The 21880-nt window shown below is 36.6% G+C and overlaps 4 protein-coding genes across 5 annotated transcripts; 1 reads left to right on the forward strand and 3 right to left on the reverse strand.

Moving 5' to 3' along the window:
• Window positions 1-409: 409 nt before the first annotated feature.
• On the forward strand, window positions 410-3703 carry LOC104787005 (BEL1-like homeodomain protein 5). 2 transcript variants are annotated; one of them, XM_010512495.2, is made up of 5 exons: window positions 410-593; window positions 754-1208; window positions 1686-2011; window positions 2147-2207; window positions 2846-3703. In XM_010512495.2, exons 2-5 carry the CDS (start codon window positions 759-761, stop codon window positions 3320-3322), a joined length of 1314 nt encoding a protein of 437 aa, XP_010510797.1. In that variant the 5' UTR covers window positions 410-593; window positions 754-758; the 3' UTR covers window positions 3323-3703. The 2 variants fall into 2 exon arrangements, with proteins under 2 accessions (XP_010510797.1, XP_010510798.1); XM_010512496.2 differs by lacking the exon at window positions 410-593 and adding an exon at window positions 602-683 and having other exon boundaries at window positions 781-1208.
• Window positions 3704-4955: 1252 nt separating this feature from the next.
• On the reverse strand, window positions 4956-12210 carry LOC104789286 (serine/threonine-protein phosphatase BSL3). The gene is made up of 21 exons (XM_087450451.1): window positions 11397-12210; window positions 11142-11202; window positions 10929-11007; window positions 10738-10817; window positions 10550-10644; window positions 10365-10464; window positions 10206-10275; window positions 9761-9862; window positions 9596-9677; window positions 9051-9230; window positions 8482-8749; window positions 8158-8395; window positions 7860-8030; window positions 7137-7375; window positions 6972-7056; window positions 6784-6882; window positions 6514-6713; window positions 6357-6432; window positions 5885-6020; window positions 5661-5800; window positions 4956-5578 (listed from the first exon to the last, which is right to left on the reverse strand). Exons 1-21 carry the CDS (start codon window positions 11839-11841, stop codon window positions 5495-5497), a joined length of 3030 nt encoding a protein of 1009 aa, XP_087306577.1. The 5' UTR covers window positions 11842-12210; the 3' UTR covers window positions 4956-5494.
• Window positions 12211-14903: 2693 nt separating this feature from the next.
• Window positions 14904-18411, reverse strand: LOC104787006 (GTPase LSG1-1). The gene is made up of 7 exons (XM_010512497.3): window positions 17841-18411; window positions 17476-17577; window positions 17283-17369; window positions 16501-16594; window positions 16342-16398; window positions 16170-16249; window positions 14904-16088 (listed from the first exon to the last, which is right to left on the reverse strand). Exons 1-7 carry the CDS (start codon window positions 18065-18067, stop codon window positions 15128-15130), a joined length of 1608 nt encoding a protein of 535 aa, XP_010510799.2. The 5' UTR covers window positions 18068-18411; the 3' UTR covers window positions 14904-15127.
• Window positions 18412-19257: 846 nt separating this feature from the next.
• Window positions 19258-21614, reverse strand: LOC147944048 (uncharacterized). The gene is made up of 3 exons (XM_087512432.1): window positions 21370-21614; window positions 20042-20500; window positions 19258-19765 (listed from the first exon to the last, which is right to left on the reverse strand). The coding sequence occupies exons 1-3, from the start codon at window positions 21612-21614 to the stop codon at window positions 19258-19260; spliced, it is 1212 nt and encodes a 403-aa protein (XP_087368558.1).
• Window positions 21615-21880: the final 266 nt, after the last annotated feature.

Raw genomic sequence — 21880 nt, forward strand, 5'->3', positions numbered from 1 at the left:
GTCCTTGACAAAATAAAAAATAAAATAAATAAATAAATAAAATAAACAAGTCATTAGTTTTCAACTTTTAAAAAACTGATTTCACTTTATACAACGTAATATAAATATAAGAAAAATATATTTATTGTTATAAAGAAATCTTTATGATTAAGCTATATATTAAAACTATTCTATGGTTCTTTTGCATAAACTCTTGGGTGTGATTGTGAATCGTCTGATTCATGCCTAAGATGCCTTGGATATATCATGTTATGTAAGCTAAGATAAAAATAATCTTTGTAATAGAAACTTTGAACTTCGAAACACCATCACAAAGAAGACAAATAATCGTGAGTGTCACTGTTTAGTTGTCCAATGAGAAAGAAAAAAGAAGAAAAGTATATATTTCTCATTTCTGAAAAGTCCAATCACATAATTTATTTATAAAGGCGACTTATTGGTCTTTCTAGTTGACAGACGGATCATTGAAGCAGAGAACAGTATTAGATGATCATCGCAAGCAGAGAGAACGACACGTTGAAGAAGACAATGAGAAACTCACACCCATAACTTGCTGCTCATCATATCATTTCTTATTATATATTAAAAAAAGGGTTAGTTAGTTTTCTTGATGTGCCACATATCTTTAATTTCATGATCTTTTGTTTACCTTTTCTTTCCTATGCTATAGGAGATAACGTCAGGTCAGTTTTATATTATAGTTTGAGATTGTTCTTGAATTCCATGTTTTTTTTTTTGTGGCTAATTCTTCAGAATAAATGGCTTCTTTCTTTCATGGAGAATCTAATATGAGAGAACCCTCTTCTGATCTTTTTATGATGAATCTGAATCCATTCCCCGAGCCGACGATAACCACTAATGCTCATAACTATCACTCCTACAACTTGTGCTTTGGGTCTCAACAACATGGACCTCGAGATGAAGTAGAAGATCATATAGTACAAGTAAATTCTTCTGTCTCTACGTATTCATACGAAGAAGTCTTCAGGGGTTTGACTCCGATCTACTTGAGAGCTGCTCAACAATTGCTCAATGAGATTGTCAATGTTGGAAACGGTAGCCCTGGCGCCAAACAAGAATCAATAATGAGTAAAGAGTCAGCGATTTATGGAAAAGGGGACATCGTTGGTGGCCATAAGCCTGGCGTGGCGGCTTATCGCCAGGAGTTGGAGATGAAGAGAGGAAAGCTCATCTCCATGGTGGAAAAGGTAATTCATTTGTACCTACCTATATAGATATATGTGTGGCATAAAACAATATAAGAAATTTTAAGTGTATAACATCAACTATGTGAGAAATGCTAAGAATGTACTTTTATTTAAGGTTGAGATTAGGACTCAAGTGCAATCCATCACGCTGTTTTTATGTTGGCCATTGTGGATTTTTTTACCTTGACAAAAAGACAGTGTTTAACATATTTCGGACTTTTGTTAGGCATCAAAGGTTGGTCCCGAGCACATGGGAATAGGTCCGGAACTTTCTTGGCTAAAAAGAAAAAAAAAAAAAAAAAAAAGAAGAAGAAGATTTAGTAGCTCACTAAAAGAATAACCTTTACATGAGAAAGGGAAAAAAATTCCTATACATGTTAAGCCATGACGAAAAAAAATGATCTAGTGTTAAGTATATTTTGTTGATAAGTAAACGTTTAAATTAAGATTGGTAACTGATTTGGGAGATGTACACAGGTTGAACAAAGATACAAGCAATACCATGACCAAATGCAGACTATAATCTCATCGTTTGAGCAAGAAGCGGGTTTAGGCTCAGCAAACCCGTACACACATACGGCGTTACAAACAATATCAAAGAAGTTTCGTGTTGTAAGAGACATGATTTGTTTGCAAATCAAACACGTAAACAAGCTGTTGGGGAAAAAGGAATCTGACGAGCAGCTTATGCATTTGGGGAAGATGGCACATCACCATTCAAATGCTTGGAGACCGCAAAGAGGTTTGCCCGAAAAAGCTGTTTCCATTCTACGAGCTTGGCTCTTTGAGCATTTTCTTCATCCGTAAGTAACGTTTAGTTCTATCTTTAGTTTTTGTTTCGATTATAGTCGATATATTAGAATGATGGGACCTTGAAACAAAGGAAACTATAAATAAGGTTATGGAAGAATCAATGGTTCTTGTTTTGGTTTGTATAGATATCCGAGGGATTTGGATAAGGTAATGCTTGCCAAACAGACTGGACTTACTAAGAGTCAGGTAAATGATTTTGATTATTAGAAGTTTGACGAGTGACAACATAATTTTGTTTGTTAATGTTAAATGTCCCATATTTTCTATACAATTTTCATAACATCATCTAACAAAGAGACTCGAGAACACGTAAAACTATAGGTAAATTATATATTCTAGCAAATTTTATGCTGATCAAAATATTACTTTGAATAAGATAATAGCTTATCTTTTATCTTTTCTTTTCTAGCTAGTCCGAAAAGCCCAAGAATTCTGAAAAACAAATCAAGTGAACCAAATTATTAGATAGATGATGTTCATATATGTATACTTTCTAGCTAGTCCTTAAAAACCCCCAAGAATTCTAAAAAAAATCAAGTGAACCAAATTAGTATTGTAAAAGTATTAGATAGATGATTTTCATATATATATATATATATATATTAAATGATGTTTATATGTTTATTATACTTAACTTAATCAATATAATAGCGATGATTTGTAAAACAAAATGAAATGTTTATTTGTAAAGTTACTAATTACATTTTTTAACATCTAGTTACTAATTACATTTATATGTTTTTGTATGGAGTACACTTTTGATGAGTAATAATAAAACAAAAAAAAAGGAATTATTCATGAAATTTTGTGTAAAATGGATGTAGGTGTCTAATTGGTTCATAAATGCTCGAGTTCGAGTGTGGAAGCCAATGGTGGAGGAATTGTATTTGGAAGAAATGAATATTGAAGAAAGCAGAAAAGGAAGTAACCCAAATGAACATAGTACCAACGGTTCATCTTCTAAGCAACCTTACAATAATTCCACTTCAGATGAATCTTCGAACTCGATCTTACCCACCTTTTATCAAGGATTCAATGAAAACGGAACCCCTATGCCAAATTTATCCTCAAGTTGCTCTATAGGAAGGTTCAGGAAGCAACACATGAATCAAGCTAACTTCATCCATTTCAATGGAGGGTTTGAAAACTATCACACAATGGTTGGAAATGGCGTCTCCCTTTCTCTTGGCCTGCCTCATTCTTGCGACCAAACCTTTAACAACATTCAGTTCGGATCGACAAGTCATGGAACTGAGATCTCGGGCATATATCCCTCTTCAACTTATCAAATCATGGATTAGAACAAATCAATAGTGATGATATATTTTATGCTTGTTTCTTACGTATGTATTTTGTGTATAGCCTTGGCCTTTTGATGGTGTCGAGAAATGGATGTGTTAATAGGTGTGTTTAGATGGAGAAGAGATGATTTAAGTATAGGTTTTGATAAAAATGTAGATAACCATACCAAGATAAAGAAACTAGGTCTAGTATGTGGCTTTATACAGTCAAGTCTAAGTTAGTTTTGCTACGAAGATGTTGATCAAGACGTTGATTCGTTGATCACGATGGCAAAACAATGAAGGCTTGACATATATATGGGTGTAAATGAAAATTAGATCAACCATGAGATCCATGTTATGTCTTTATGAATGTATGTGTTTGCATATGTGTCCCCGGAATCCCCAACAAGTCTCTTCACATATTTTGTATTTTTTTCTATCTTTTGTTCATCAAACCTAAATATGATTTTTTTTTTTTTTTTTTTTTTGGATATGCTCCTTTTTTTTTGTTAAAAGGTATTCAATTAATAAAATATAATGCCCAATGGGATATTTCCGGAGTAGGCCCATATACATAAATCCCTAGGGTCCAACTCATTTACAGTTAACCAAAGCTAAACCGATGGAAACAAAACCGGCCGGGTTCACAAACCGAACTTAACCGGGAACCATGAAACCCTAATCTGCAGAACGAAAAACTCGTTTGCAGCCGCCGCCCATACTTGCGGATACTCAGCCGGAACAGGACCTCCGGTGAGTCTGGACGACGGTAGCCGAACAGAGACGGTGATCCAAGATCCGTTTGCCGTCCTGCCACCGTAGAGCCGTTTTGGGAAGGAGGAAGAGATCCGATCTGCCTTTTGTCGAGGAGGTTTTCACGCTCAGTCGTGAGAGAGAGAGGCAGCAGGGAGTAGATAAGCGGGCCTTCGACGGTGGTTTAGCTTCGCCGGATCGGAGACTACCTCCCCTATCGTAACCGATCCCGCGAAGCCTCCAAGATCTCCAATCCTCCGATCTATCTGCCTTCTTCTCTCGTTCGTCGCCGTGAATCTCCCTCTTCCACTCCGCGTAGCAACTCCTCCGGCAGAGCTCTTGCCATCGGCGTCTCGCGGATTCTTCTCCTCTCCACTGCTCCCTTGATTCCGTCCATCAGCTTCGCCGGTAACATGCAAAGAGTCGCGAGTGAAGAACCATGGGCCGAGGGGTCCTCGCAGTCACCGGAATTGACGGAGGACCCAGATCGGAGCACGCGGTTGTAGTCAGAAGAAGAAGAAACGGTGGAAGAGAAAAAATCGCCGCGCGTGTATCACACTCGCTCGACTTTCTCTCTCTTATTATTGTGTTTGTTTCAAGATATGCTCCTTTTACGACCGAACTATAAGCTCGCTATTCGTTAGTAATGAACTTATGAGTTTAGTTCTTTGAGTTTAAAAAAATTGTTTATAGGTGACTGAGAATAGCTAAAGTTATATCCTTATTCTTTGCAAAATGTGTTGAAAAGGAAACGAATACACAAATTCTAGCTTATTCAGGAATGGCTTAATAGGTACGTGCATGTCATTCCCACAGTGTTTGTAAATGGTTGTAAAGGGAATGAAATTGAGTGGAACACTTCCGTACCAAACAATATAAGACAAAAAGTGACAAAAACTTTTAGAAATGGGAATATGATAATAAAAAAAAAAAAATTGGTAACAAAAACACACAAAACCATGGTTACAAATTACATGTAAAAAATATGAATGGAGGAATACACAAACGCCAACACCTCTCTCTCTCTATATGATACATAAATTACCCCAAAACTAATACACCTCTAAAATTCTACTCACTTGTGTTGTGTACCTCGCCAAAAGACCAATACCACATGTATAATAAGTGATTAATCAAATACTAAGAAAGAACAAAAAAGTGAAGACAACATATAAAAAATGACAAAAACCCTTTTACCCAACAAATAATACTACTCACCACCGACCTGACTAAACCCTTTTCAATCTGACCTATGAAACTCCCCCAAGATCTCAAAACCCTCATCGACTCTCAGTGTGATCCATCTCGTCGGTAAAATAGCACATTGTGGATCACGAACGGTTTGGTTGGATCTGTACACAACATGAGGATCAGCAAGAGGCGGCTATCGGGAGAAGTATGTACTCTCGCACGCGTCTCTCTTTCTCTGGCTGGGGTTTATATCCAAGCAAGAGAACCCCGGTCATTTGGATTTTGTGGGCGTCCTCTTGTTGGTGTTGGTGGTCGATTTGCGTTTAACTCCTACAATATATAAAAATGCTCAGTCATGCCATTTCCGGATGAAAAAGAAAGAAAGATTAGTCTCTGTTTCAGAGATAAAAACCTGCATCCATGTGTCCTCTATATGTCTTTCTGGTGAAGTTTCAGGTGAGGTAATTGCTGGAGGCAATGGATGGATAAGCTTAGGAACCACAACAAGATCTCTCCCCAACACCAAGATAGCCCCGGCATTGTTTGCAGTACCTGATAAGGAACATAATATGATTTTATTAGATCAGGATTTTTTTTTCCCGGCTTAGTAGAGAGTGTTCGGTTCCATAGACATACCACAATAGTTTGTAGCCGAAAAGAGTGTGATCAAATGCCCCTGGGCGAAACGCTCGAATCCGTCCATTACGCATTCATGCGCTCGTACAATCAATTGAAGATCATTGTTGTTGCAGAACTCCATGACACGGTCAGGCTGTAATCGCAAAAGTCTTGGTCAGTAATAGAACTAGTGGATATACTTATCCACGCGAATTAGAATTATATTCTTCAGTATCATTGTCGATGTATACTTATGGAAGCAAATTAGCGGTATATTTTTCAGTACTACTGTCTAAAAAGCCTATGAATAAGTCTAGAGTCGCAAGGGTCAAGCAAAACAAGTTCACTTCTTCACACGTCAGAAGCTCAAAATGAAGAGGGAAGGATGGATCAACAACCAGATGTATATGAGTACGAGGAGAGGAGACGATAGGAAGGGAAAGTAGGTAATCAACAGATATGTATGAAACAGAAGGAAAATACCACTCACCCCAAAAGTAACCAATCCAGGACCTCTAGCATTGGGCCTCAAACCTTCAACACTGTCATTTTCAGTTGGATCGGACCTAACAGATTGCAAAATGACATACTGGTGAGACATTGATCAAGAAAAAAACATTGAATAATAGAATTTGACATGAACTGACCATAGTAAATCCATAAGCACGATTGAGCCTGCTTCCATTGTAATCGGACGTTGGATATTTTCTATCTGCTCTACATGATTTATCGACCGACCAATTCCCCCATGCATACAGATAATTTTCTTCTCAATCAGTGCAGCCAGAGGTAGCCAATTGAATAAACGGTTAATTCGGTGCCATACCCAGATCCCATCACGTTCACCCTGCAAAGTAGCCACGACATGAGAACCTAAAAGTGGAAACAAGAGATTGACAGAGATGATGAGACACTACCATTCGCTCAATACACTCTATCCGGAAACCAAAAAGGGCATTAATATCGGCAGCTTCATGGTTTCCACGAATCAGATGTACGTTGTGTTGGTATTCAACCTGCAGTGTCAACCATTGAACATTATACTCTTTCCTGTAGCGTTTATAATACCAGAATAGAGGGCACTTATATGGTGCTCTAAAACTACCTTTAACGCAAGCAGAAGTGTAATTGTCTCTAGGCTGTGTTGACCCCGATCAACATAGTCCCCTAAAAAGAGGTAATCGATATATCTGAAACCATTTTACACACTCAGTAATGTCAGATCAAAAGTAGCAATCATATATCGTTGGAGATTAAGCTGCACACTTACGATATGTCTCCAGCTGTTGATGGTGAACCATATTCATCAAAAAGGCGCATGAGATCCCCAAACTGACCATGCAAATCACCAAATATCTTAATCGGGGCTCTAAGCTGTAACACAGTAGGTTCGCTCGAGAAAATACGTTCTGCACTGTCGCAAAGATCAGCTATTTCATTGCAATTCAAGAAAAACTGGCGTCGAACTGGAGGCTTCCACCCTCGAGGTTTCAAAAGATGAGCTACAACCTAATAAAATCGAGTTGTTACTTCATTGGAAAGTATTGAATGTCAACTTGGCACCTCATACTGTTAAACAATACACAACATCAAGTAGTACCACATGACTGTACAAATAAGTTTCCAATCTTATTAAACCAAGGGGTTTATACACATCTACAGTATCTAGCAACTCTTCTGTACAAATAAGTTTCCAATCCTATTAAACCAAGGGGTAATACACATCTACAGTATCTAACAACACTTCTGAACAAATAAGTTCCAATCCTATTAAAACAAGGGGTAATACACATCTACAGTATCTAGCAACACTTCTTATTCCTATGAGACCAACCAAATGACCAGTGCCACAACAAGAAGAAATTTCTACAGCTGTTCAAGCAAGCAATCTTATGCAGGAAAATGTAATAAATGTATAACTGTTCTCCTAAATCCACAATCATGGACATAATGCTTTCTTGCACCAGTTCATTAAAAGAGCAAAACTATCTACCTTTTTCGGAACACTATTGATTGACATCTGACGATCTAATAATTTCCTAGCTGCTGTAGCACTTTCAGGTGTCCCATAGCTAACACGCCGTCCCTCATTTTCAAATTGATCAATGGACAACTGTCTAACCATTCCACCTAAGGCTCCACCTGTTTCTGCAGCAACCACCACCTTACAAAAATTTCAAAAATAAATGCGAAGTCAAAATATGAAATTAGGATAATACACCATTATTAAATGAAGAGGAAAAATGTTGTGAAATGACAGATTTTATATGACAAGAGTTAGTTTGACTCACAGCTCTATGATGAAGTCGAACCCCTGCAGGAATAACACTGTTGGGTACTGCAGAATCAGGCTTAATTAATGACACTGACGGTTTTCCACTGGGTGTAGCCTCAGCACCACGATCCCTATCCGGCAGTTCAACTTCACCATTGACCTGCCGTGCCTTCGCAGCAGCTAAAGTTGCACTGATAGCCTCAGCTTCCGCAGCAGATGCTTCAACGAGATACTCCACACCTTTGCTTGTTCTCCTACAATGTTGGTTGATAAATATTTTTCATAATGATATGCATAGGTGCGCTAACATTACGACACATCCCCAAATCAAGACACTAACCTAGTTCCTGGGACCATTGCATTTTCAGTGCTTATATCAGTATACATATCACCATTTACAGGGGGTGCAACAGGACTTCCCAGTACCACAGCATCAGGAGCTGATTCCAGTAACTCCCCTGTCCTTTCATCAGAAAATCCATATCTTCCAGGTGAACGGCCAGGTGGTGAGTTTGTTGCTGCTGCTGCCGCAGCAGCGTGAGAGGCAGCAGATGTTGTTTCAGCAGCAGCAAGATCTTCAGCAACCAATAGGTCATCAAGTAACACTCCTGAAGCACCAACAGAATATTATTGAAAAAAAATGCATTGATATTTGGTGAAGAGAGAGATTCTATAAAGTTTAAACTAGCTAATATTGATAATACAACAGTCCCAGACTTCAACAAAAGATCAAACTACCTATTTAAAAAGTGTGTAATCCTACATTATCATACAGTTGGCAACTCGATAAAATATTATACCAAATTTACAGAATCACTGGGTCTCAGATGCTGCAAAAATGGTTCATTCTCATGGAAAAACAAGTAATGGTAGACTGCCTATAACAGCTGTCAAGCTTTTTTCTGTTACCTCCACGCAAACCACCATAGATGAATATCAAATCACCCACTGCAGCAGCAGCATGTCTGCAACGCCTAGTCAACTCAACAGAAGCATCACCACCAGCTGCCTCAGCACTATATCTACCAGTTCTAGGACTAGTAACAACCGATTTTGTATCACACCATACACCTGCTGCAGTATCCAACACTGAACAAAGCGAAAAACATGAACCAGTCAGAGAAGCTCAGATGAATTCATGTAGTATTTATTATGAATAGAATTATGTCGCTCCTTCTACAATAGATGAATGAACAATATTTTACAATCTCTGTTCGATAGTTTTAGATGAAACTCAAATATTATATCAAATGTTGGCTTCACTATCCACTGGGAAGAATGATACAGCTTAGAGAAAGGACGACTATAACCATGCTTTTAGAAACAATATATTTCAGTAACAATTCATATATTAAGACAGCCTAAAGTTGTATAAAAAAACATATTCATCGGTTTAAGTCATTAAAAACTCCAAAACAACACAAACATACGATTGTGTCTTTCCTTTTGCTAACCTGCAACACTGGATGAGTCTTCTACCATACGTCCACCACCAAGTGCCCCACCAGAGACATGGAGTCTTGCGTTTACAAAGACCTGAAATGTTCCACTAAAAGTTATTTTTTCTGATGGAACTAGATAAGAAAAGAAAAGAAAAGAAAGGAAGAAGCGTCTCATACTGCTGCATGCTGGTATCTAGGAGAAGGTGAGACACCAGGGGCTATGGCCCATTCCCAACGTCCATCCCTGTGCTTGGCAAGTCCATATGCACTAGCTAGGGGCTATCATGCAAAGGTACACAAAGACATATTAAGTATGGCAATCAAACATTTAAGATCAAGATGGACAAAGAACCTCTTAAACTCTAATTTTTCACTTTTATGCAAACATGGTAAGCTAATTTTCTACTTGAACTCTTGTCTGAATTAATTTAAAGAGGAGCTATTCCCCTATCACCTAATTGAAACAGAACAAGTTTGTTCACTGCAGAGTTAAATCTAATGGTAGCTGAGAGGAATATAACATTTGGATTCCCTCAAGGTGACAAACTTAAAACCTCAATGTAAAGCAAATGTCTATTTCCAAACCAGGGACTAACATGGATGCAAAAACTCTTTGGCTTACCACACTATTCGCATCTCTTCCACCACAGAGAAGAAGAAGGCCATCAGACCGTGCACTTGCAGTTGCATACCTAGTCATAACGCACAAACCCAAGAGATCTATATCACTTAAGAGAGCCAAGATCACATCAAACTAATGAAGCCAAGGAAGCTAAATTACATGCATGGAGGTGGACCTTCCCCTTCTGGTTCCAGCTTACGCCATTCATAAGGTTTGGCAGCAGTGTCCAAAGCCCATACATCAGCTAATGGACGTTTTCCTGGTAATTTAAGGATAAGGGAAAAGGAGCTATTTAAGGAGAATATAAATACACTATTAATGAGGTAGCGAGTAAAATTGCTTACCATCATTTCCACCAATTGCCATGAGATACCTCTGTCCTACCAGTGCCATAACGTGTCCATAACGCGGTCCTGGTCCAGGACCCTGAACAACAACCCTATATAAAGAGGATAATTCCAAATCAAGTAACAAAAGTAGTATAATGAATTTCAGACTGAGCTTGCCACAAGATGCAGATTTGTATTCGAACCTGTGCCATCGTGGCCGTTGCTGAGTAAGGTCAAGAACGTGAAGATCCTCAGCTGATAAACCAGCAGGACCTATTCCACCCTACGCCACAAAAACAATTCGACAGCAGGTTCAAATGCCGACCATAAATGACAACCTTGCTAAACTACACTCCATTACAACAACAAAAAGCAAGAATAAACCCTCCCCTACCTGAATAACTACCATGGTCCCAACAGCAGTAGCAACATGTGCAGCTCTTGGGCTAGGTGGTTCTCCATATGGTGTAAGCCTGTAAGCATTATTTCATCATATTAATTGAACTCCACACTTAATAACATATGAATAGATCTCATACACTTTTCTAATATGGATACTAATAAATGGTTAAAGATACAGATATCACTATTCATATCTTATACTCACCTCGACCACTTATTAGTAAGAACATCATAACAATGGACATCAGCCGTTGCACCCGCAAGTCCTGCATAGGAAACATTATTCCAAACATCAAAATACAGCAATGGCAAGCCTAAAACCAAGAAGCCAAAACAAGGCTCGTATACACAAAGAACTAATGCATATCTAACATCAAGGAATGAAGAAACTTGAGTCACCCTCACAAAGCTTAAAGCTTTATTAGAAAAGTAAAGTAAGGAGAGAAATCGGAAAACATACGAATGCCGGCACTTCCAGCAGAAGTAGGCGTTCCGGTTCCTCCTGAATTACCCTCAAGAGCTGTAGCACCACCAAACAAGATCAGTCTCGGGCCAATGTAACAAGACGTCCCTTCTTCACCAACAGCAGGAACAGCCGTCAACGTGTGTCCACATCTAGGACCAGGACCATCCTCTTTCTTCTCTATAATAGCATTCACAACCGAATACGTCGGCGCACATCTCGGCCCAACCACCGTCGTTACCTGCGGTTGTTGTTGTTGTTGTTGTTGTTGTCCTGGAGAAGGAGACGGAGGCGAAGGAGTCAAAGACGCCGATTCGGATTCGGATCCAGCTTCTTCCGTTGATTGCTCAGACGCTTCTTTCTCCATAGGCGACGATGATGAAGTGGCCGTAGTAACAGGATCTTGATCATTCTCTGGTACCATAGACGAATCCAAATCCATTTTCTTTTCTTTTTTTTTCACAACCCTAAAATTTATCAAAAGCTTTTAATTAAGAAAGACAATACATCTTCTCTTAATTTAATAGCAAATCCAAAGTTTCTCGTTTCCAAAAATCTTCACGCTTATATAGGAACCCTAACTTAGCTTTCTCCGGTGAGATCCTCCCGGAAAAGAAAATAAAAAAGTTAATCGGAGAAGAGAGATTCCGAGAATTTGAAAATGAGTTGTTTTTTTTTTGTTTGTTTTGTTTTAGGAGAGAAAAAGGACAGAGAAGAGAAGACGAACTCAACGCCCAAACAAACCTGCCCTTTGTTGTTTTTATTTTCTTCAAGGACAGATAATTTTAATTTTAATTAGTCAACACTCATCAGAAATCAGGTAGTCTGTAAATTAATAATGAATAATCAAATCTGTAAATTTTAATTTTAATTTTAATTAATAATGAATAATCAAATCTGTAAATTTTATCTATCCCCTATATATTAAAAGATAAACACTCTAAAGAAAAAGCTCTTGTGTCATCCTTAGAGAGTTTTGTGCATCTTTTAGCAAACTAACCTTAAATTTTCTATTTAATTACATTAACATACCATTATATTTTTTTTAAACAATTAACTTAATAATAACTAGATATGTCACTGTTTTCACACAAATTTAATTATCACATATTAAAATTAATTAAATAATTACATACTATTTTAACGCAAAATTTCACTAAAATATAATTACAAATATACAAGTCAAAATTATATTAATTTAAAAATCAATATAAATATTGATTATAAGTAAAATATTCTAAAAAGCTAAAAAATCATATCAATTAATATAAAGTTAATAAAAATAAAAGAACATATAACTTATTAGCATAAATCATATAAAAACGAAATGTTCTTTTTATGTTAGTGTTATTACCATAATAATTTAAATAACAAGCTTTCAATAGTTATTATAATTGATTATAAAAAGGAGTATATTATCCATGAATTATCTCCAACTCATTAAAAGAAACTTAATTCCCAATAAATATAGATTTATATATATTCGTAAATAAATATAAAAATAACAACAAATTAAGAGATATCGTGATGTGTGATTATTTATATATATATATATATAAAGTATGTAAACTAATTAATCTCAACATTTAGTAATAATTATTGATTAAAAAATGGAAATATTGATAATCAAAATAGGAATATACATTTTAGTTGTATATTCATCTATGTGCTATTAAAAAGGAATGAGGCATAACCCTTATCATTATAATTAAACTTAGTACCAAAAAATCATAATATATTTAAAATGAGTGATTATTAGAATATGCAAAATTGTTATAGTTACTCGACAAACCATAAATAAAAATTTGATTTTTAAAACACACAAAAATTTATATTGCCATAAATTGTAACATTTTATAAATATTTTCTTTACCACATTCATATATTTCACGTGTGAAATATATTTTTACACGAATACATTGATTTTAGAATTTCATTAATTTTTTTATAATGGCTTTTTTGTAATAATCGGTCATTTATAGAAAATATTAACAAACCGACTAACTCAAAAGATTTAAATAGCCTAATCAAAAATATTAAATCAATAAGTTAGATTATCTTCAAAAAAATTAGTTTAGAATCTGATTATTACTAACATATAATAAAATTCAATAATTAAATTACTGTGTAATTTAATATATGTTGTTATGGTTACATAAGAAACATGCAAAATTGTTATGATTACAGGATAAAATATAAGAAGATATGAATTTGATTTTTAAACCGCACAAAAGACATGTTATAATATATAGTAACATTTTATCAATACTTTCTTTACCATATAACCTCTTACACATTCAAAGATTTCATGGGAGAAACATATTTTTTACACAAAAGAAATGCAGCTTTGAATAATAATAAAAAAAACTTTAGTTACACATTATGTTTGACACAAACAGATATTAGTTGTAAGATAATATTTTACTTATAATAATGTTTTTAATCAATTTATCCCGCACATAGTATGGATTGTTACTTAGTAACATATTAAAAGAGTTAAGGCTGAAAAGCCATATATAGTCATTGTACTAAGAAGCAGTTTCATCATTTATGTTAATACAATTACAAACAATACACATGGAACCAAACCTAGTAGCCTAACACAGCTTATAACGTACTACTGTATTGTAATTGATTACTTGATTATTCATTATTAATGACGGATTTGTATATATTGAAAATATGTAGCAAATTGTAACGTTTTGCTACCAATTTTTACTATCATGAAATTAAAAACTGTGTAGCAAATTCATTGTATATCCATCGCAAATATTATCACAATGTTTTTTTTTGTCAAAATTGTGTATATTACAGAAATTTAGTCATAAACGGTAAAAATGAATCGAACGCCTTAAAAATCATTATTTACACAAATAGAGAAAGTATAAAAGTGGAATACAATAAATAAATAAACAATGATAGAGCCATAGAGGAAAAGGAAAATGGCAATGGCATGAGGATGAGACATTAAATGTCGTCTACAACAGAATGACATAACTCTCTGAAGTCAGATAACTTCTTACAAACCGCCATTTCCAGTTTTGGAAGTATCTAGCAAGAAGAAAAGACTTATTTTCTTTAAATTCATGGTTAAGGTATTTACTTTCAGAAAGAAAATTTACGTTTACATCGAAAAGAAAAAATCACTTTTTGAATATAAGTATTTTTATGTTCTTACAAGGTTTTTTCCTTTCTTTCTTTTTTTTTTTTTTGGGGTCAAATTGGCAAGCGTCGGTTTGTTTGTTGCTCTCATTTATTGGATTCCTCCGAAGTCCATAGCTATATGAAATATAGCAGACAATGCAATATTAAAATTGTTATAAACCTTGCATGTGCGTTGATTGAGTACAAGAGTGATACTGGAGAATAAAAAGGTTATAAAAGGGTTAGATTTATAAAAAGGTTATAAAAGGTTTCTTAAACGTAAATAGTATACAATTAAAAAGTCTGGCTATTGATTTTTTTTTGGATTTTAAGTTATCAATTTAGCTGCTTTACAGAACCTGCTCCAAAGGACTCTTCATCAATATCAAGCTGAAAAATTCTCGATATCTCTAGTATTTGCACAAACATAACATCTAACCAACAGCTGTTATAACTTTTCACAATTTTTACATAAGAAAAATCCACAATTTTGTATCATATACTCCAGCTTTTGTTGATCAATGCATCGTGATTACTTGTTGGTTTCTGGGAACTTCTCAGCACGATATTCCATCAAGACCGAATCAGTTTTTCCTATGTGACTTCTTGTTCTGTTTCTTCTTGGAAGGCCCAATTCCATTTGCAAGATCAAGATCATCTAGAACCTGATCAAGACCAAGACCAGGAGCTTCTTCACCTTCCTTCACAGATCGTAAACCTTCAACTATTTCGGCTCCCAAAGTATCATCATCCCCTGTCTCGTTTTCATCTTCTCGGGTCATCTCTGGAGGCATTGCAAAATGTGGAAGCTTACCTTCAATGTAATCTTTCAGAATCTGCCTAGCTGCTTTGGTCTCATCAGGTAGTCCACTAGAGGCAACATAACCACGAGAGAGGCAGTATGTTCTCAGAAGCTCTGAGGCGAGAGGTGGGCGGGACTGAGGCTCATAGGTTTTGGGTTTAGGTAGAGAGATGTTGTACACATCCTCAATGGCATGCCGAGGAACACGTTCAGCCACCACCTTAATAGCTTCACGGTGCTCAGTCATCCGGTCTATTGGAAGAACTCCAGAAGCAATCATTTCATATCTTGAGCTTGAGAATGAAGGGAAGACTAAACCAGGGCAATCACAGAGCATTAGCTCCTCGGAGATAATCAATGTCTGAAAATGCTTTGTTTTCCCCGGGGTAGATGTGACACCTGTTCGCTTCTGACCTACCAAAGCGTTGATTGTCGAACTCTTTCCTACATTGGGGTACCCAACAAAACCAACCACAACTTGTTCACGGTGCGACTCAGCAGATGTTTCGGAAACTCCTCTAGATTTCTTCATTTTTACTATCTCTTGAGCCTCAAGTTTTAATCGGGCCAAAAGCTCGTCCCTTCCATATACCTTAACAGCTGGGTCGTCTATCTTCTGAGAGGTATTAGGTACTCTCCACTGTTCTTTCAGGGGTTTACCTTCTAGGGTAGCCGTAGCAGCTTTGGCTGACCAGAATACAAACAGAATATTGTTGCGGGAAAAGTATTCCGCCCATTTCTCCCTGCATATAGAATGTACAACCCAATTGGTTAGCAAAAAACAAAAGGTTTAGTGGCAAAAGAGCAGTAAGTCACTGGTTTACCTGACATAAGTAGGTAAAAGATCCGCCTTGTTTACCAGAAGCATTGTTTTCTTATGCTCATCAATTTCTTGTGCATATGCCTGCGTCAGAACAAATCTTCACGTAAATGTTTGATATGATCAGGAAAATTCTACTAAGAAAAAAAGCTGCGAGTTGGCAGAGATAGAGTTACCTCAAGATCAGGGCACCGATAGAACAGAGGATCTCTAGCATCAACAACCATAACAATCTGAAAGAGAAGTACAGATAGCCAATGAGTTTTTGCAATTAACTTAATTCAGGTAGATGAGCATTAAGAGACGAAAAAAATATCCTGAACAAAATAACATACCAAATCACTTCGTTCCAGCACTCGCCATAGCTGTCTCCAGATGTCAAGATTCTTCTCGAATGGAGTCAATACAAGCTTTTCATTTTCCTCGAGGCTGAATACAGCATAAAAGTAGGCATGCATAAGTATATAGCACTAAGTCCCAAGGAAATTTGCATATAATATAAATCAAACCATACATCAAAAACAGCAAGAAAATAATATCTTGAGTAAACAATAACATGCTTCAAGATGTGAAAATGGATACTATAAAATCAACAAAAGTGGTTAAAACGAAACTTATTTGACTGTTTTGGTACCCTATCCCAAACTCTCCCCAGCTTTCCTTTGAAAAAAAAAAAAACTATCTTAAACATACATCGAGCTAACAATGTGTTGCCAAAGTACTTCAGCTTTATCAAGTGCTAAAATTAGATAAATACGTCAACCTTCAGAGTCATCATTTAACAAATCAAAATGGAAACTAAAGCCATTAAGTGGTATAAGTGACAACCAAAACCTTGCAGTTTGTAGCAAGCAAGTACTAGAGTAAACATAGTCGCTACTCGCTAGCTTATGAGCATTGATTAAAATACGATTTCTCCTAAACTTATCCTTAATTAAATTGTTCCCTATTTTATAGAAAGCATTGTACTAGAGCATAGAGAAAATGATCTGACTTGGTTCAAACACTTGCATATAAGCAACTCTCCATTCTACTAACAGCTATATCCTTCTAGTGACAGATATTAATCTTGTTTATTGCAACACTAGGAAGAAGAACGAGGTAAAACAGAACCAACCTCGCAAGTTTCCGACGCCATGTGAGAAAAGCTTGTTTTTCATTAACATCAAGTTGTTCCACATTCATTTTTGGTGTCCAGTGAGGTCTGAATATAGTAAAGAGAACGAACATTAAACTAAAGAAGACTTCATGTAACTCCTCAACAAACTAAAGAAGAAGCAAAAGAGATGGAAATATAAACAACAACACACCTTCGAGGCACTTGAAGGCTACTAGCAAGTAAAGCCTCTTCTCTCATCCGTTGCTCTTTCCATTCTTTAGCTGTTATACCACTTGAACTCGAACCTGTGTCCCTATTTACAAACAAAGAAGAATTAGCTCATGAGAGAAATGATTCAATACATAGAAGCTTCTTCAGACTCAGAGCAAAAACACCAACAGTAATCACCAATTTAGATAATCAATACACAGAGCTCAAAAGCAAATTCTTCAGATATGAAACAAACCGATTTAGATGAATCAATAAACAGAGCTCACAGATTGAAGAATCGATCAATTTTAACCAAATAATATCTAACAAATATGTGAAAAAACAAAATGAAATCGAGAAACTCACATATTGATAGGTACAGGAGTTGCGGAATCGTGATGAATCGCGAAGAGGCGTTCAGCTTCCTCGGCTTGTTCGATGATAGCATCGATGTCGCTGACCTCTGTAACAGATTCCAAAACCTTCTTGTGTTGATCCTTGTAGGACTTGCCTTTTTCCTTTGTTTCTTGGATCATATGGTTATGGTGCTTCACTAGGGCTCTCCCTAGAGACGTCTTCTCGTTCTTCCCCATTTTCTTCTCGCTGAAACCTTGATTATTTTCTTTCCGATTAGTCGGAGTCAGATACGGGAATCGCAGAGGTTGTGAGAGGATTGAGCGGTTTGGGGGTTCCTTCTTCTTGTGGTGGTTGAATTCAAAAACTCGAAAATGGGAAAGGCTCTCTCGTGTGATCTGAAGCGAAGCGAAGCCGCCGTGGGGAGAAAATTTTAATAAAGTAAGAGTTTAGGTCTTCCAAGGAAAATTTGGAAAAATATCCTAGGTTTTTTTTTTTACTCAAATTGCTTTTATATTGATTTAAGGTCGATCAATACATAGTTGTTCATGAAGCCACACTGGCTTGATTACAGATTCAACATAATAAAGAGAAAAATTACATCCCAATTAGGCCAATAAATGAGCTGCATTATTACATTTTCTCTTTGTGAACACAGATCTAAAGAACTGAAATTTGGAAATCCAAAACTCTAGATCTTTTAGGATGTTGATTAGTTGTCGGTGTCTAGTCTGACCATTGATAATATTAATTAGAACTTCGCAATCGTCTTCTAGAATTATTGATGTATAGCCTCGTATCCAAGATTGTTGTAAAGCTACCAGCATAGCTTTTGCTTCCGCTTCTAATGGTGAAATGACATTTAAGAGATTAGTTGCACCCCAAGCTAAAGGCAGTCCCAAATTATTGCGAATTATCCAGCCACCAGTTGATTCATGATTGAAGTTATTGTATGCTGCATCAAAATTACATTTCACAAATCCAATCGGTGGAGCAGTCCATCTATGAGTGTGTCTATTATCATCACTTCTCTGTTGAAGCCTATCAGTTTTATGTGTGAGATTATAGTATTGTTTTGCTTCTGATTTAGACCATAATACCGTTTTTGATGGACTCTCCCGAAAATTATTGAAAACACTATTGTTTCTTGCTTTCCAAATTCTCCATAATAACTAGATAGGTAGCATTGTTTCATTATTTGAAAAAGCAGAGCTAAGGATTGAATTTATGATATTAGAAATATTTTCTTCAGCATCAGAAGCCAAATTAGTAATGTCTATATGAGTAGTGCTTGAGAATCGCCACACCATAAAGCAAAGGGACATGTGAATAAAGCATGATTGATAGTTTCCTCAGATTGACGACATCTAGAGCATATAGGATCTAATGTCATGCCTCTTGATCTTAACCTTGTCAAAATTGGAAGACTTCAAGATATAATTCGCCAAAGGAAGTGTTTTAATTTTGGAATTACTGGCAGTTTCCAGATCTTGTTCTTGAGTTGAGGTGAACCATGAGGTATATCCGGTGGTAAATCAGAGGACAAAGGATCATGAGTTAAAAGCCAGTAGCATGATTTAACCGTGTAATCACCTGTAGTACTGTAGTTCCATGTTAATGTGTCAGGTCGGCCTTCGCGTGCAAGGTAGATCTTTTGAATGTGTTCTATATCCTCGACTTTGATATGTGTTTGGAGCTTCGAAATGTTCCATGATCTGATCACACTGGAGTCCGTCATCAGAGTTTTTAAAGTTTCATTGTTTTCATCATTTATGGCAGATACCGGTCTCGGAGGATGAGAGTCAATGCCATTGTCTAATCCAATTCTTGCTGTATTTCCATCTCCAACATTGTATCTTGATCCCTTTTTTTTATCAATGAGATACCAACTAGCAAAGAAGACCAACCATAAGATTGGTTCTTCCTTGGTTTTGCATCTAAGATCGTATTATCACGGTAGTATCGAGCCTTCATAATCCTTGCAAACATTGAGTTTGGATACTGAATTAAACGCCAAGCTTGTTTTGCTAGAAGTGCATCATTGAACTTTTCTAAATCTCGGAAACCGAGTCCACCTTCTTTTTTAGAGTGTTGCAATTTTTTTCCAGGCTATCCACGAAATTCCTCTTTGTTGTGCATCTTTTTCCCACAACTAGTTCATGAGTATCAATTCGATGTCCGAAGTAACGCCTTTAGGTAGTTTAAAACTATACATTGCATACACAGACATGGCAAGTGCTATTGATTTCAGCATTATTTGTTTTCCTGCTCGAGATAATCTCTTTGCACTCCAACTAAAGGTCCTCTGTTTCACCTTAGTGATGATATACTCAAACATTTCTTTCTTTTTTCTGCCAAATTGTTCAGGTAAACCACGATATTTCTCTCCTCCTCCTTGATTCGGGATCTCAAGTATCTCTTTTAAGCGATTTTGAGTTGTGCCATACACACGTGAACCAAAAGTTATCATAGACTTGGAAGTGTTGATTTGTTGACCCGAATAGTATTCGTATACATCAAAAACGTCTTTCAAAGCCTGGCAATTTCTCCTATTAGCTTGACAGAAGAAGAGACAATCGTCAGCAAATTGGAGATGTGTTGTTCTTGGTGTGTTTTCGCCAACCTTGACACCTTTGATATCACCTTCTGCAACTCGTGATTGTATGAGATGGCTTAAAATATCCGAACATAGGATGAATAGATAGGGTTAGAGGGGATCCCCTTATCGTATGCCTCTTTCAGGTTTAACATGTCCATATGGTGAGCCATTGATTAGTACAGAAAAAACTCACTGATTCGACAGTGGCCATGATCCAATCAATCCATTTATTACAAAATCCAAAAATCTGCAGAGTAGTTCTCAAGAAATTCTACTCTACTCTCTCATAAGCTTTGCTCACATCAGTCTTGACCGCCATATAAGACTTTGAGACTCGCTTTCAAACTTTTAAAGAGTGCATGACTTCGTGAGCTATCATGACATTATCTTGGATTAGTCGACCTGGGATAAAAGCTGTTTGTGCATCCGAGACTATCCCATTTAAGTGTTTTTTAAGGCGGCAAACTAGGCACTTTGAAATGATTTTGTACAAGACATTACATAGAGCAATTGGGTGATAATCAGAGAAAGTAGTCGGATTGTCAATTTTTGGGATAAGACAAATATTTGTGTGGTTCCATTGAGATGGCATGTTACCAGTATCAAAAAACTGTTGAATTTCTCGTGTGACATCACAACCAACAATGTCCCAACATGATTTATAGAACCGAGCTGTTAGTCCATCTGGACCAGGGGCTCTGTCATCTCCAATTTGACACACAGCATCATATATTTCTAGTGTACTAAAGGCCGAGTGAGATCCTCATCATATCTGGTGTGACCTGTGATTCAAAATACACAAAAACGTCCCTTGTAAATGAATGGCCATTAGTTGAATATATCTTTTGGAAAAAAGTTTGTGCCTGCTCTCCTATTGCTTTATGTCCATAAAACGTATTCCCATGTGTATCTTGGATTGAGTTTATCTGGTTTTTTGTGTACCTCGTGTTAGCACAGGATTGAAAGAAACTTGTGTTTCTATCACCCTCATTCATCCATTGATTCCTGCTCTTCTGTTTCCAATGTTTCTCTTCATCCAAATAGGCTTTTGTCAACTCATCTTCTAAAGTTGGGATATGTTGACTGACCGTGAAGTTGAGACTTTCCATTGTTGTGTTTAGTTGTGACTGCAGAGCCTTGATTCGTGTTCCAGAGTTTAACTGAACCTCGTGTTTCAACTTAGCCATCGCTTTTCTGCAGGAGACAATTGGAGATTGATAAATTCATGTCTTGTGTTTGTCTTTGCCATCCTTGTTTCACAACGTCTTTGAAATTGTCCACATCGCATAATCGTTTATCAAAGTAAAAGCTTCTTCGTCTATATGAGGATCCAATATTAAAATTTAGGTAGTTAGGTTTATGGTCAGATCCTGTGAAGTCTAAGAATTCAACCTCAGCATTCGGGAAAGCAGCTCCCCAAGGGCCATTCTGAAAAGCTCTATCCAAACAGCAT

The sequence above is a fragment of the Camelina sativa genome, chromosome 5 (genome assembly GCF_030686135.1).
Source record: "Camelina sativa cultivar CO46 ecotype springtype chromosome 5, ASM3068613v1".
Classification (NCBI taxonomy): Eukaryota; Viridiplantae; Streptophyta; class Magnoliopsida; order Brassicales; family Brassicaceae; genus Camelina; species Camelina sativa.